General features: G+C 39.7%; 1 protein-coding gene across 4 annotated transcripts in view; it reads left to right on the plus strand.

Annotated features, from left to right (window-relative positions):
• Positions 1 to 16,739, plus strand: part of Gpc5 (glypican 5) — a 1,359,592-nt gene that overhangs the window by 34,947 nt on the left and 1,307,906 nt on the right. For all 4 annotated transcript variants that reach the window (XM_036198928.1, XM_036198931.1, XM_036198930.1 and 1 more), the window contains exon 2: positions 61 to 222. In XM_036198928.1, coding sequence (XP_036054821.1) covers positions 61 to 222 — 162 coding nt within the window. The remainder of the gene's footprint in view (positions 1 to 60; positions 223 to 16,739) is intronic.

Raw genomic sequence — 16,739 nt, forward strand, 5'->3', positions numbered from 1 at the left:
CCATGCTATGTTTCTTAAATGGACCGATAGTCATTGTACAAAATGCCATTTGTTTTTCAGGACCTGATCTTCAGGTTTGTGTATCCAAAAGCCCCACATGCTGTACCAGGAAGATGGAGGAGAGATACCAGATCGCAGCTCGGCAAGATTTGCAGCAGGTGCTTCAGACATCCAGCTCAACATTAAAGTTGCTAATATCTCGAAATGCAGCTGCCTTTCAAGGTAGATGGATTTGAGTTCTGGCACTAATGAACAGCCCTATCATGCCATTTACTTGTGATAGCAATATTGGCTAGGCCTATTTCTTTGTAATTGTGTCTCATTCTGGTATAAAATGAAGTTTGTTTTTCTATTCACTATAAATTATGTATGGGGCCTTCCTGAGCACATATTAAAGATGAACAAGAGAAACTGTTGTGTTATTGAAATAATCCACTGGAATGTATATCTTTATAGAGAGAGTTCTTCCAGTTTTCCATGATATTCACCCATCATTTTACCTCAGTGGAAACATGTATTTACAGATCCTGTGGCAAAAAGAAGTAACATAAAACCTCATTAGTTTTTATCTGAATCATCATAGATTTATTTTTAAAGATATGAATTGAAGATATACTTATTTTGAGTTCTTTCTTGGCAACCCCACATGGTTTTTATAAGAACACAGGTTTGATACAATAAGAGCATCCAAGACTGGTAAATAGTAAAATAGGAGATATTAATTGATGTTTAAGGGCCAGCTAAACTCAGAATTCATCCCTAACTCAAACAGCATGTTGACACATAAAATTAATGAGATATGAAATTATTAGGCATACTGAAAGATAGATGGTCTTTTTCTGATTTTAGTCTTTTCTGTAAAATTCCTTATTACTGTAATAAAATAGTTTAATTTGTTTTCTCTCTTATAAGGCATTAGTTATTGTCCTATGATTAAAATGAAAAAAAAAAAAACTTACATGGCCTTTAAAACCAATTTACAGCTTCTGCTTAACATAGGATAGAGGTTCTATTAGTCTTCTGTCTGAGAGGTATAATAATGTCAATATATGCAAATAATTTGCATGTTTATATGCATAACTAAATCACAAGGGTGACTTTTAGAATTATACTTAGTAAATAAATGCAGTAAATCTGAATAAAATTTAATTTGACTTGAAATGTAGCTCATGATGAATTGATGATTTTTTTTTCTTCAGAAATTATGAAATGTCAGATTCTAAGATATTGGATCAACTATGTTTTTGAGGGGCTGTAGAATGTAGCTTTATTTCTGTTATGGAATTTACTTATAAGAAATTGTGGGGAACTCATTGACATACAATTTAAACAAAGATTTGTGATCCAAACTACAAAATTAGGAAGCCTTAGGTGCCCCGTGGAAATGATATCATTATTTCTCATGATAATGAGAGCATTGTGACAGAAAATGTACTTTTTGTTGTATTTTTGTTTTGTTTTGTTTTTTTGAGACAAGGTTTCTCAGTGTAGTTTTGGTACCTGTCCTGGAGCTTCATCTGTATAGCCAAGGCTGGCCTTGAACTCACATATATCTGCCTGCCTGGCTCTGCCTCCTGAGTGCTGAGATTAAAATCATGCACCACCACCTCCCGGCCTGAGAGTATAGTTTTTGAAGTGAATAGGCAGGAAGTAGAAAAGTTAAGCTAAAGAGGGAGTTTCTGGTTGTCAGTCAAATGCTTGAGAAGGTAAGGCCAAAGTTGGGAAGAAATCTTAAACTGTGTATTTGAGAATGTCAGTGAAAAGGTTTGCATGAGGAATATTACTTATGAATTCTCATTTTTTAACCTTAATATTTATCCTTTCCAGAGCAGGTGGCCAGAGAAGGCCATGATCAATGCAGCCTTCTCTTAGTCAGTGGCATTAACAGCAGCCAAGGGCGTGGTGCCATCATTTGCTATCACATGGGCACTTAATGTTGGAATCTGTTTTTTTTCTTTCAAAGGTACTTTTGCAGACTTTCATTAATAACATATTTTTAAATAAATCATAAAGACCAAAAGATTTTGAAATCCGCAATTAAGATGTGTTGAACTACTTATAATCTTTGTTGATACTGCTAAAGGCTGGGTGATGACCACCCCAGTAGCAAAATGAATATTAAGGTCTGGGACCATCACTCCCTGCCCAGTGTCATTTAATGTCTATAGTCCTTTGTTATTTTCTGTTTAATAAGGTGCAAGTGCTGTGATTAATAGATGAACCTTGGCTTTTAAAATTAATTATAAACATAACAGTATATAGGCATTATGACAATGATTTGCCATAATCAACCCTCAGAAGCTCCCATTGCTTATGTGAAGTTTCTCTCAGAATCATGAAAAGACAATATAGATATAGAAGCAATTTGTCCAGAGGATTTTGTTGGAAAAAAACTTTCAAGGATACAAGCCCTAAATTAAATGCACAGAAGAGTTAACTTGGGGCATAATTTCATAAATGAACCTTAAATATGTATGCCCAAAATAAGATGAAAGATCACTTTTGCTGCATCATAACCAAGCAGTCCATTTTGTCAATAAGTAATTGATAAATGAAATCTTTATTTAAAAGAATCCATTACATTTCATTGGAAAGCAATCTGCTTGAAAGAAATAAGTTCCTGTCTCCTGAAAGTGGATTTGCTAATTTTATCATTACATTTTATTTTTATTTATTTATTTATTTGTTTGTTTGTTTGTTTTTGGAGCAGAGAGGATCGAACCCAGGACCTTATGCTTACTAGGCAAGTGCTCTACCACTGAGCTAAATCCTCAACCCCTACATTTTATTTTTTAAATGTTTAAGGTCTTCTTTTTATTTTTATTTTTTCCTTTTATTGAAAATATCTTTTTCCTCATATAATATATATGGTTTTATCTTCCTCTACTCCCAGTTTCTACTTCCCGCCTTCCCTCCCATCTAGCTCCACCCACTTTCTGTCTCTCCATAGAAAACAGATTTCTAAAGTCTAATAATAAAATAAAATATAATAAAGCAAAATAAAATAAAGTAGGATAAAACAAAAAGTAACACATTGGAATTGAACAAAACCAACAAAATTATGGAGAAGAGCCCAAGAGAAGGCACAAGACCCACTGTTCTCACACTCAGGAATCCCATAGAAACACTAAACTAGAAGCCATACTATATATATACAAAATGACTTGTTAGAAAGAGAGAAAAATATATACAAATATATAATATAATTTTTTTTAAAGGAAGAGCTCTGACATGACATTATGAGACAAGTAACCTCCAAAGATGTTTTTGAGATCATTTACTGTTGACCATCCACTGTTGGGCATGCAGCCTACCCTTAAGGGTAGTTTATCCAGTGAGTCTCCCTTGGAGGAAACTAAACTTTCATCTGCAAATGGTTATTCATTGGAGATTGCTTCTGGGGAAGGGATGGGGCACATGTCCACTCTTCCTTTCAGCTTTAGGATCCCATCTGATGTAGATCAGTGCAGAGCCTGTGCACGCTATCTCAATCTCTGATTTCTATGTGTTTAGATCTTGCTGATTTAGAGGTCCTTGTTCTCCTGGTGTCCTCCATCCATTCTGGCTCTTAACAAGTCTTTCAACCTCTTCTTCTGCAGGGTTGCAGGGTTCCCTGAGTCCTGAGGGGAGGGAGGGATTTCATAGAGACATCCCATTTAGGACTGAGTGTTCCAAGGTCTCTCACTCTTCGCTTATTATCTGCTGTAGGAGTCATTTTGTTGTTCCTTTTTATTTTTTTAATTTTTTTTTTTTTTTGTAGGACAGTAGTATTGGTTTTATCCCAGGTTCCTGGTCTCAAGTTCTTGGTCACTCAAGCAGTGTTGGGTATGTTGGTTTCATCTCGTGGAGTGGGCCTTAAGTGAAACCAGGCATTGGTTGTTTATTCCCACAGACTTTGTGCCCCTATTGCACTAGCATATCTTGTAGGCAGGACACTATTGTAGATCAAAGGGTTTGTGGATGGAATGTTTCATTTACAGTTCTGTTAAGGTTTTTATTTAATTTGAGAATTTCATTCATGGGCTTAGCATCTAGATTACTCCCATCCATCCCTCTCTATTCTCCAATATCTCTCAAATTCCCCATCTCTGTCCCACATTCATGAAATCTTTAATTATTATTGTTTATATATGTTTACATATGTATAATGAATTATTTCTCCCAGTCATTTTAAAATGTCATATTTCAAAGTAATAGATTAAGAATGTATGTATGTATGTATGTGTATGTCCTACTGAGTACATTTAGCTTTGCTCAAATACATGTGTAGCCATGGCTAACCTCTAGGGTTTGGGTACCCTGTGCAGGAGCTGTTCCCTGAAGGAAAATGCTTCTCTTTCTCACAGCAGCCATTAATACCTATGGTTTTCCATGTAGAGGTGGGATCTTGTGGAATTCCCTCATCCACACTTCCATGCCAGTTGGTGTTGACATTGTGCCAGTGTTGTTTAGAGTTCATGGGTGTACTTCACCCGCCATGTTTAAGGAGCAACACCTAGTGACAGGTGTACTGGTCCCCTGGCTCCTGTAATTTTGTCTCTTCTTCTGTGCTTCCCTCTGAACTTTAGGTTAGAATTGAAGTGCACTTGTATCAACCAGGACTGGGCACCCTGTGGCCGCTTATTCATTTCATTCTGACCAGCTATGGACCTCTGTAATAGTTTTTATCTGTTGCAAAAAGAAGCTTCTTTGAGGGATGAGGTCTACCCCTAACTGTGGATATAAGATTGAGTATTTAGAACATAGTTAGAAATTAATTTGCCATGAGAAAATGACAATAGCAGGTTGTCCTTAGCCATGGTTAGTTAGCTGTTAGTTAGTACTAAGCATGAATTCCCTCTTACTGAGTGCCTTGAGTCCACATAGATAGCTACTGGTTACTTCTGATATAAAAGGGCTACTACTGCACCACTGGGGAAATCTTGCCATTCTCCTCATTGTTGTTGTTCATAGTTTTTACTCTGGGTACAACTGCCTATTATTCCCTCTCCCCTGGAAATGTACATAGTGTGTCCTGATACTCTGAGAATCAGCCCTTAACAAGGAGACTCCCAGGTCAATTCCTGTTCCATTCTCCCAAGTCTTGTGTCTGAAGAATGTGGTGTCTCCAGCAATAGGGCTCTACCTTCAAGTTCTGGGAGGAAACTGAGGGCCATAGTAATAATTCTATGTAACTATATATATAGATGTGTACACACACACACACACACACACACACACACACACACACACAGGTTTTTTTCCCTCCATCCCAACCTCTCCCCTCTCTGCCCCTTTCTCTTTTCCCTTCCTTCCCCCCCCCTTTTGTTTTTTCTTTTGATGTAGTTTTTATTGTGTCATCTTGGTGGGTCTGGAACTCAGTGTTATTGTGTAGACCAAGCTGGTCTCAAACTCACAGAGACCCTCCTGCTTCTACCTCCTGAGTGCTGGATTTAAAGACATGCATCAGAACGTCGGTACTCTATAAGTATTTTTAAGTAAGCTTCCAAAGCAATATGTTTCTCCATGGCTTTTCAAGAACAGTCTTAGTATTACTTATCCCTCTTTTCTCCCTCTCTCCCTGTATTGTCCTTCCTCCCCAGTTAAACCTCCCATTTCCCCTCTTACCCCTTCTAGCCACTGCATAACTCTTCCTCTGAGAGGGTCCCTTCACTCTTTCCTGGCTGCTTTGGTTATTTCAGGTTGTAAAAAAATCTTTTTTTTTTTTTTTTTTTTTTTTTTGTTAGCTGAATAGATTTCCATTGTATAAATGTGCCACATTTAAATTATCCATTCATCAGCTGAAGGACATTTAGGTTGTTTCCATTTTCTAGATATTGTGAATAAATGGCTGAACAAGTCATCTGTGGAGTAAGATGTGTCCTAGGGCACATGCCATAGGGTCATGTAGGAGATCTGGTTTTAGCTTTTGGAAAATCTCCACACTCCTTTCATGGTTTCTCCACCAGTGTACAACGCTACCCATGGTGAATGAAGGCTCCGTTCTCCATACCCGGCAGCATTTGTTGTCAGATGTTTTCTTGAGCTTGACCATTCTGATTTGGAAAAGATGTTATCTCAAAGTAGTTCTAATTTTTGTTTTCCTAATTGCCAAAGATGTTGAATACTTTTAAAGATATTTCTTAGCCTTTTTAATTTTTTCTTTTGGAAATGCACTTGTAACATATGTAGCCAATTTAAAAATTGAATCATATGTTTTGTTGCTTGTTTATGTCCTGAGTCCTTTGTATATTATGGCTATTAATGCTCTCTCAGAGTTTATTTTTGCATATGTTGAAACACATGGGTCTAATTTCCTTCTTCTACATGTGGAAATCCACTTTTTCCTGGTGCGGTTTGTTGAAGGTTCTCTCTCTGTTAAATATTTGACAGCAGTAGTTACATGATTCATATTTTCTCAGAGATTTTGTTGTGTTGTGATTTTGTTTTTGTTTAGTTTCTGGAATATTTTAGTTTCTTCTTTGACACATTCTTTGTTCAGTAATGTGTTTTGTAACTTCCATAAATTATATAATTACTAGAGATTTTTTGGCTGTTGATTTTACACCTTATTACATTGTAGTCAGAAAGGACACACAGAGTTATTTCAATTATTTTGTGTGTGTGTGTGTGTGTGTGTGTGTGTGTGTGTGTGTGTGTGTGTGTTGAGCTTTGCTTTGTATCCCAGAATGTGATCCCTTTTGAAGGCTCTTTAGCGGCTGTGGAGTAGAGTGTGTGCTTTGTTGCTTGAGCATAGTAGATATCAGTGAAGTCCATTCGATATATAAAATCATTTAATTCTTTAATTTAATCATTAATTGTTTTTTCCTGTTAATTTTTTTGTCCAGATTATCTGTCTATTGGAAAGTAGAATGTTGAAATCAGTTACTAAAATGGGATTAATCTGTGTTTTGAAATCTAGTAGTACATTTTTTATGATTTGGCGTGTGCCAGAGTTGGATGTATAGAGGCTTAAGATTGCAATGCCATCTTAGTTAATGGTCCCTCTGATCAGAAGGAAATGTCCTGATCTATCTCTCCTGATTAGTTTTAGTTTGAAGTCTATTTTAGTCAGATATTAGGATGGTGATATCATGGTTCCCTTTTTTTGGAATACATTTTTTTTTTTTTTGTATCATTTTACTTTAAGTTGGTGGGTATTTTGAAAGTAGCAGTTTTTTTAAATTATTTTGTCAACAAAATAATAAATTAAATTATTAAAGTCAACAAAATGATGGATTTAAATTTTATTTATTTTATGTGTAAAGGTATTTTGCCTGCATATATGTTTGTGTAGTATTGGTATGCCTGGTATCTGTGAAAGCCAGAAAAGGGTGTTGGATTCTCTGGAACTGGAGTTGTTGAAGACAGTTGTGAGCTGCCATGTGGATTCTGGGAATTGAACTCAGGTCCTCTTGAAGAGCAGCAAGTGCTCTTAACTGCTGGGCCATCTCTCTAGCCCCTGGATTTTGTTTCTTTTCTTTCTTTCTTTCTTTCTTTTTTTTTTTTTTTTGATCTGTGGAGAGTTTTTTATTTATTTAAAATTTTTTTTTCTTTATTATTATGTGTTTTAAATTTTATACATCAGCCATGGGTTCCCCTGTCCTCCCCGCTCCCGCCCCCCACCCCACCTTCCCCCCATCCCCTCCCCTCCATTCCCATGTCCTCCAGGATCAAGGCATCCCTGGGGATTCATTTAAACCTGGTGGATTCAGTACAGGCAGGTCCTGTCACCTCCTTCCAGACTGAGCAAAGTGTCCCTGTGTAAGCCCAAGGTTTCAAACAGCCAGCTCATGCACTAAGAACAGATCATGGTCCCACAGACTGGGCACCTCCCAAACAGATCAAGCTATTCAATGGTCTCACTTATCTAGAGGGCCTGATCCAGCTGGGGGCTCCACAGCCTTTGGTTCATAATTCATGTGCTTCCATTCGTTTGGCTATTTGACCCTGTGCTTTTTGCAATCTTGGATTCAACAATTCACGCTCTTACAGACCCTCCTCTTTCTCAACAGTTGGACACCTGGAGCTCCACCTGGGGCCTGGCTAAGGATCTCTGCATCCACTTCCATCAGTTATTGGATGAGAGTTCCAAGACGACTGTTAGGGTGTTTGGCCATCTGATCACCAGACTAGGTTAGATCAGGCTTTCTCTCGACCATTGCCAGCAGTCTACAGAGGATGTATCATTGTGGATTTCTGGGGACCTCTTGAGCACTCTGCCTATTCCTGTTCTCATGTGGTCTTCATTTATCATGATCTGTTATTCCTCATTCTCCCTTTCTGTTCTTGATCCAGCTGGGATCTCCTGCTCCCCTAAGCTTTCTTTCCCTCAAATCTTGCCCTTCATTACTCCCACTGTTGTCCAGGTTGTTCATGTAGATCTCATCCATTTCTCTGTCATTGTGTAATCCTTGGGTCTTTCTTAGGGTCCCGTTTTCTAGGTAGCCTCCTTGGAGTTGTGTAGCAGTCTAGTCATCTTTGTTTTACATCTGTTATCCTCCTATGAGTGAGTACATACCATGTTTGTCCTTCTGAGTCTGGGTTACCTCACTCAGGATGATTTTTTCTAGATCCATCCATTTGCCTGCAAACCTCATGATGTCATTGTTTTTCTCTGCTGAGTAGTACTCCATTGTGTATATGTACCATGTTTTCTTTATCCATTCTTCAGTTGAAGGGCATCTAGGTTGTTTCCAGGTTCTGGCTATAACAAAGCTGATACGAACATAGCTGAGCAAATGCCCTTGTGGTATGATTGAGCATTCCTTGGGTATATGCCCAAGAGTGCTATAGCTGGGTCTTGGGGGGAGATGGATTCCCAATTTTCTAAGGAAGTGCCATATTGATTTCCAAAGTGGCTGTACAAGCTTGCATTCCCACCAACAGTGGAGGAGAGTTCCCCTTGCTCCACATCCTTTCCAGCATAAGCTGTCTTCTGTGCTTTTGATCTTAGCCATTCTGACAGGTGTAAGGTGGTATCTCAGAGTTGTTTTGATTTGCATTTCCTGGATAATTAGGGATGTTGAGCAATTCCTTAAATGTCTTTCAGCCATTTGAATTTCCTCTGTTGAGAATTCTCTGTTTAGTTCTGTAGCCCATTTCTTAATTGGACTGTTGGGCATTTTGATGTCTAATTTCTTGAGTTCTTTATTCTGGATATCAGCCCTCTGTCAGATGTGGGGTTGGTGAAGACCTTTTCCCATTCTGTAGGCTGTCACTTTGTCTTGTTGACTGTGTCCTTTGCTCTACAAAAGCTTCTCAGTTTCAACAGGTCCCATTAATTAATTGTTTCTCTCAGTGTCTGTGCTACTGGTGTTATATTTAGAAAGGGATCTCTGGTGCCAAAGCATTCAAGAGTACTTCCTACTTTCTCTTCTATCAGGTTCAGAGTAGCTGGATTTATGTTGAGGTCTTTGATTCACTTGGATTTAAGTTTTGTGCACGGCGACAGGTATGGATCTATTTGCAGCCTTCCACATGATGACATCCAGTTATGCCAGCACCATTTGTTGAAGATGCTTTCTTTTTTCCATTGTACATTTTTGGCCTCTTTGTCAAAAATTATATGTTCATAGGTGTACGGGTTAATGTCAGGGTCTTCAATTCGATTCCTGGATTTTGTTTCTTGATCTGGTCAGCTAACCTGTGTCTTTTGAGTGGGATATTGAGGCCATTAGTATTTAATAGTATCGTTGAAAGGTGTGTGTTGGTTACTGTCATTATCTTGCAGTTTGTGTTCTTATTATGTGTTTCAGTATTTGCAGTTTCATGTTTTCTATCTAGAGCCTTGGCTATGCTATTCCTCCTCCCGTCTAAAGCATAGTGTACAGTATTGTCTGTAGAATTGGATTTATAGGCATGAATTATTTTAGTCTCTTTATATTGTGGGAAGTATTTTTTTCCTTCAAATATGCCTGATAGTTTCCCAGGGTAAAGTCATCTGGGTTGGTATCTGTGGCATTTTAGAGCTTGGAATATTGCTCCAGGCTTTTCTGGTATTTAAAGTTTATCTAAGAAATCAGCTGTTATTCTGATGTGATTTCCTTTATATATGACATGTGATTTTCCCCTGTCTTCTTTCAATACCATCTCTTAGTTCTGTGTACATAGTGCTTCAACTATAATATATCGGGCGAGGGGGGAGCAGGGGAGGGGGAGGTTTCCTCTTTGGTCTTGTCTGGTGTTCTGTGTGCAAATATGTCTTTCCTAATTTGGGGGGAGTTCCTCAGTGACCCTGTTGAAGGTCTGGTCTAAGCGATTGGCCTGGGATTCTTCTCCTCCTTCTATGCCTATAATTCATAGACTTCATCTTTTCAGGGTATTGCAAAGTTCCTGTATACCCTTTTAGTGTGCTCCCCCCATATCTTCAATATTTTTGTTTAAGCTATCCAGTTTCTCTACTTTGAGTACTGACTTTCTATCTTATACTCGATCCATTCTACTGGTAAGACTTTTCTATGAGTTTTTTTCCTTAATTTTTCTTTATTAAGAAATTTTCTACTCACTCCACATACCATCCACAGATCTCCCCTCCTCCTTCTTCCCACCCCCTGCCCTCTTTCCCAAGCCACCCTGCATCCCCACATCCCCCAAATCGAGGTCTCCCATGGGGAGTCTGCAGAGCCCAGCACACTGAGCTTGGGCAGATCCAATCCCCTTCCCACTGCTCCAAGGTGTCACACCACAGGCACCAGGTTCCAGAAGCCTGCCCATAGACCAGGGACAGATTGTGATCCCCCTGCCTGGGTGTCCCCCAAACAGTTGGAGCCAAACAACCATCTTCCATTTCCAGAGGGCCTACTCCAGTCCCATGGGGTCTCCACAGCCGCCAGTCCACAGTTCATGGGCTTCTACTAGTGTGGCCGGTCATCTCTGCACGTCCTTTCATCATGATCTTGACATCCCTCGCCTGCAGTATCTCTCCTCTCTCTCATCAATTGGACTCCTGGAGCTCAGCCTGGTGCCTGGCCGTGGATCTCTGTATCTACCTCTATCAGTCACTGGACAAAGGCTCTATGATGACTGCTAGGTTATTTGCTAGGCTGGTCACCAGAGTAGACCAGTCCAGACACACTCTGGACCACTGCTAGCAGACCAAGGTGGGGTCAACCTTGTGGATTCCTGAGAGCCTCCCCAGTACCCTGCCTCTTCCTGTTCCCATGATGTCCTTATCTATCATGGTATCTTCCTCCCTGCCCTCCCACTCTGTCCCTGTTCCAGCTTGACCCTCCCATTTCCCTATGTTCTCATCTCCCACTCCTCGTCCTCTGCCACCACCTCCCCACCACCACACATATTCAGTCCCTCATGTAGATCTCATCCACTTCTCCTTCACAGGGTCATCCATGTGTCCCTCCTAGGGTCTTTCCCTGTTAGCTAGCCTCTCTGGAGTTGTGGGTTGCAGTCTGGCCATCCCTTTCCTCCCATTCAGTATCCACTTAAGAGTGAATACATACTATGTTTGTCCTTCTGAGTCTGGGTTACCTCACTCAAGATGATATTTTCTAGATCTATCCATTTTCCTGCAAATTTCATGATATCATTGTCTTTTACTGTGAGTAGTACTCCATTGTGTATATATGGCATATTTTCTTTATCCACTCTTCAGCTGAGGGGCATCTAGGTTGTTTCCAGGTTCTTGCTATTATGAATAATACTGCTATGAATATAGTTGAGCATGTGTCCCTGTGATAAGATTGAGCATTCCTTGGGTATATGCCCAAGAGTGGTATAACTGGGTTTTGAGGAAGACTTATTCCCAATTCTCTGGGAAACCATCATACTGATTTCCAGAGTGGCTGTACAAGTTTGCATTCCCACCAATAGTGAAGGAGTGTTCCCCTTGCTCCACATCCTCTCCAACATAAGCTGTCTTTAGTGTTTTTGATCTTAGCCATTCTAACAGGTGTAAGATGGTATCTCAGGATTATTTTTATTTGCATTTCCCTAATGACTAAGGATGTTGAGCAATTCCTTAAATGCCTTTCAGCCATTTGAGATTCTTCTGTTGAGAATTCTCTGTTAAGATCTGTAGCCCATTTTTTAAATTGGATTGTTCAGTATTTTGATGTCTAGCTTTTTGAGTTCTTTATATATTTTGGAGATCAGCCCTCTGTCAGATGTGGGGTTGGTGAAGATCTTTTCCTATTCTGTAGGATGTCATTTGGTCTTATTGACCATGTCCTTTGCTCTACAAAAGCTTCTCAGTTTCAGGAGGTCCCATTTATTAATTGTCACTCTCAGTGTCTGTGCTACTGGTGTTATATTTAGTAAGTGGTCTCCTGTGCCAGTTTGATCCAAACTACTTCCTTTTTCTCTTCTATCAAATTCAGTGTAACTGGATTTATGTTGAGGTCTTTGATCTACTTGGACTTGTGTTTTCTGTATGACCACAGATATGGATCCATTTGCAATCTTCTGCATGTTGACATCCAGTTATGCCAGCACCATTTGTTGTAGATGCTTTTTTTTCCCCATGGTACAGTTTTGACTTCTTTGTTGAAAATCATATGTATGTTCATAGGTGTATGGATTAAGGTCAGAGTCTTCAGTTTGATTCCATTGGACCACATGTTGTTGGTTTTTATGCTAGAACCAAGCTGTTTTTGTTACTATAGCTCTATAGTAGAACTTGAGGTCAGGGATCATGATGCCTCCAGAGGTTGCTTTAGGTCTTGGACTGTTTTTCCCTTGCTTTTTCATGATTTTCTTTCAGTGACTTATTTTTTTCTGCTTTAATTGTCCTTTCCTCTAGTTTTTTATAGTGTTCTTCCCATTTCTTGTTTGTCTGTTCCTCCACTTTATTTTTGATTTCTTCTATATAAGGCTCTAGCCTCTTCATGATGTTACTCATAAGGTTGTTTTCTTCTTCTTCTTCTTCCATTCTGTGATATTCAGGTCTAGCTGTTGGAGAAGGGCTAGGTTCTGGTGATGCTGTATTGCTCTTTATTTTGTTATATGTACTTGTGCCTTGACGTCTGCCCATCTCCTCTTGGGTTTGTTCTTGGTCATAATCAGTGTACTTGGTCCAGACAGAGCTGACAGATTTAGGGAGCCTCTCTTTGGTGCAGATGGAAGCTCTGGGCCGGATGGGAGCTCTGGTCCAGATGACAGTGCTGGCTGGATAGGAGCTGGGGGGCTGGACTCTGAGTCTCAGGAAGTCCCTGATGTCTCCTTATCTTGTCCAGATGGGAGCTCCTCTTGTCTAGATGGGAGTTCCAGGACAGGATGGAAGCTCTGGTCCAGATGGGATTTCCAGGGCAGGATGGAAGCTTGGGGCTGGTCTCTGAGTCTCAGGAAGTGGCTGGGGTCTTGGGCAAATGGGTGTGGGGGCAGGGTGTGGAGACTGCAGGGTCTGCCTACAGTCTTGGAAAAGGGGAGCCTTCCTGCAGGGCCTGATGAATGGCCAGAAACTGGGGCCAAGTTGGGCAGGTCCTCCCGGGATGGCTGGTGCCCAGGGGTGGGACCCAGAGGAGGTTACCTCTCTGACTACAACCCCAGGCACTCACCTCTGGTCCAGATGGGAGTTCTGGGGCAGGATGGAAGCTGAGAGCTGGTTTCTAAGTCTCAGGAAGTGGCTGAGGGGCTGGGGTCTCAGTCAGATGGGTGTGAGGGCAGGGCGTGGAGGTTGTAGGGTTCACCAGAGGGTCTTGGAGAGGGGGAACCTTAACAGTGGGGATGGAGGTTCCTGCCCTATGGCTAGAACCTGGAGTGCAGTTGGGCAGGTCTTCCCCAGAGCCCCGGGGTGTGACCCAGGGGCAGTTGCCTCTCTTGGTGTGACCCCAGGCACTCACCTCTGGTCCAGGTGGGAGTTCCAGGGCAGGATGGAAACTGGGGGCTGATCTCTGATTCTCAGGAAGTGGCTGGGGTCTCCGCAGATGGGTGTGGGGGCAGGGTGTGGAGACTGCAGGATCTGCCTGCAGTCTTGGAAAAGAGGAGCCTTCCTGCAGGGCCCACTGATTGGCCAGAAACTGGGGCCAAGTTGGGCAGGTCCTCCCGGGATGGCTGGTGCCCAGGGGTGGGACCCAGGGGCAATTGCCTCTATAACCCCAGGCACTCCCAGAGATTGCTTTATTATACAGGATTTCTTTAGCTATTCTAGGTTTTTTGTTTTTCCATATACAGTTAAGTATTGTTCTTTCCAAGTCAATTGTGTTGGTATTTTGATGAGTATTGCATTGAATCTGTATATTGCTTTTGGTAAGATTGCCATTTTTACTATGTTGATTCTACCTATCCATGAGCATGGGTGATCTTTCCATTTTATAATATCTTCTTCAATTTCTTTCTTCAGATACTTAAAGTTCTTATTATACAGGTCTTTCACTTGCTTAATTAGTTACCCCAAGGTATTTTATATTATTTGTGGCTATTGTAAAGGGTGAAGTTTCTCTGATTTCTTTCTCAGCCCCTTTTTCATTTGTATATATGAGGGCTACTGATTTTTTGAGTTAATCTTGTATCCTGCCACCTTACTGAAGCTGTGTACCAGTTGTAGGAGTTCTTAGTAGAATTTTTGGGGTCACTTATGTATACTATCATATCATCTGCAAATAATGAAAGTTTGCCTTCTTCCTTTCCAATTTGTATGCCCTTGATCTCTTTTTATTATCTTATTGCTCTAGGTAGAAATTCAAGTACAATATTGAATAAGTATGGGAAGAGTGGACAGCCTTGTTTTGTTCCTGATTTTAGTGGAATCATTTTGAGTTTTCTCCATTTAATTGGATGTTGGCTGTTGGCTTGCTGTATATTGCGTTTATTATGTTTAGGTATGTTCTTTGTATTCCAGATCTCTCTAGAACCTTTATCATGAAGGGGTGTTGGATTTTGTCAAAGACTTTTTCAGCATTCAATGAGATGATCATGGGTTTTATTTCTTTCAGTTTGTTTATATGGTGTATTACGTTGACAGATTTTCATATGTTGAACCATCCTTGCATCTCTGGGATGAAGCCTACTTGGTCATGGTGAATAATTTTTTTAATGTGTTCCTGGATTCAGTTAGCCAGTATTTTATTGAGTATTTTTGCATCAATGTTCATGAGGGAGATTGGTCTCTAATTCTCTTTCTTTGTTGCATCTTTGTGTGGTTTGGGCATCAGGGTAACTGTAGCCTCATAAAAAAGAATTTGGTAATGTTCCTTCTGTTTCTATGGTGTGGAACAATTTGAAGAGTATTGGTATTAGCTCTTCTTTGAAAATCTGAAACCATCTGGTCCTGGGCTTTTTTTTTTTTGGTTGGGAGACTTTTAATGACCATTTCTATTTCCTTAGGGGTTATTGGCCTATTTAAATAGTTTATCTGGTCTTGATTTAACTTTGGTATGGGGTACTTATCCAGAAAATTGCCCATTTCTTCCAGATTTTGTGGAGTACAGGTTTTTGAAGTATGACCGGATGATTCTCTGGATTTCCTCATTGTCTGTTGTTATGTCTCCCTTTTCATTTCTGATTTTGTTAATTTGGATGCTCTCTCTCTCTCTGCTTTTTGGTTAATTTGGATAAGGGCTTATCTATCTTGTTGATTTTCTCAAAGAACCAACTCTTTGTTTCATTGATTCTTTGTATTGTTCTCTTTGTTTCTATTTTATTGATTTCAATTTGATTATTTTCTGACATCTGTTTCTCCTCGTGAGTTTGCTTCCTCTTGTTCTAGAGTTTTCAGTTGTGCTGTTCAGTCACTAGTGTGAGATTTCTCCAACTTCTTTATGTGGGCATTTAGAGCTATGAATTTTCCTCTTAGCACTGCTTTCATGGTGTCCCATAAGTTTGGGTATGTTGTACATTCATTTTCATTGAATTCTAGGCAATCTTTAATTTCTTTCTTTATTTCTTCCTTGACCCATTGGTGATTCACATGGGCATTATTCATCTTCCATAAGATTGTAGGCTTTCTATAATTTTTGTTGTTGTTGAAGTCTAACTTTAAGCTGTGGTGGTCTGATAAGACACAGGAGGTTATTTCAGTTTTTTTTTTGTATCTGTTGAGATTTGATTTGTGACCAAGTATGTGGTCGATTTTGGAGAAGGTTCCATGAGGTGCTAAAAAGAAGGTATATTCTTTTGTGTTGAGGTGGAATATTCTGTAGATATCTATTAAGTCTGTTTGAGTCATAATGTCTGTTAGTTCCCTTATTTCTCTGTTAGGTATCTGTCTGGAAGACCTGTCCATTGGTGAGAGTGGGGTGTTGAAGTCTCCCACTAATAGTGTATGGGGTGTGATGTGCGATTTAAGCTTTAGTAATGTTTCTTTTATAAATGTTGGTGCCCTTGTATTTGGGGCATAAATATTCAGAATTGAGACTTCATCATGTCAGATTTTCCCTGTGATAAAAATGTAGTGTCTTTCCTGACCTCTTTCAAATGATTTTAGTTTGAAGTCTATTTTATTAGATGTTAGGATAGCTACACCAGCTTGTTTCTTAAATCCACTTGATTGGAAAAGTTTTTCCTAGCCTTTTATTCTGAGGTGGCATCTGTCTTTGAAGTTGAGGTATGTTTCTTGTATGCAGCAAATGGATGGATCTTGTTTTTGTATCCATTTTGTTAGCCTGTGTCTTTTTATAGGTGAATTGAGACCATTGATATTGATGGATATTAATGACTAGTTATTATTAATTCCTTTTATTTTCTGGTGGTAGTGTTGTATGTTTCCCTTCTTTGTTATTTGTTGGTATGGGACTGTCTATTGCCTGTGTTGTCATGGGTGTATCTCACTTCCTTAGGTTGGATTTTTCCTTCAAGTGCTTTCTGTT

The sequence above is a fragment of the Onychomys torridus genome, chromosome 9 (genome assembly GCF_903995425.1).
Source record: "Onychomys torridus chromosome 9, mOncTor1.1, whole genome shotgun sequence".
Lineage (NCBI taxonomy): Eukaryota > Metazoa > Chordata > Mammalia > Rodentia > Cricetidae > Onychomys > Onychomys torridus.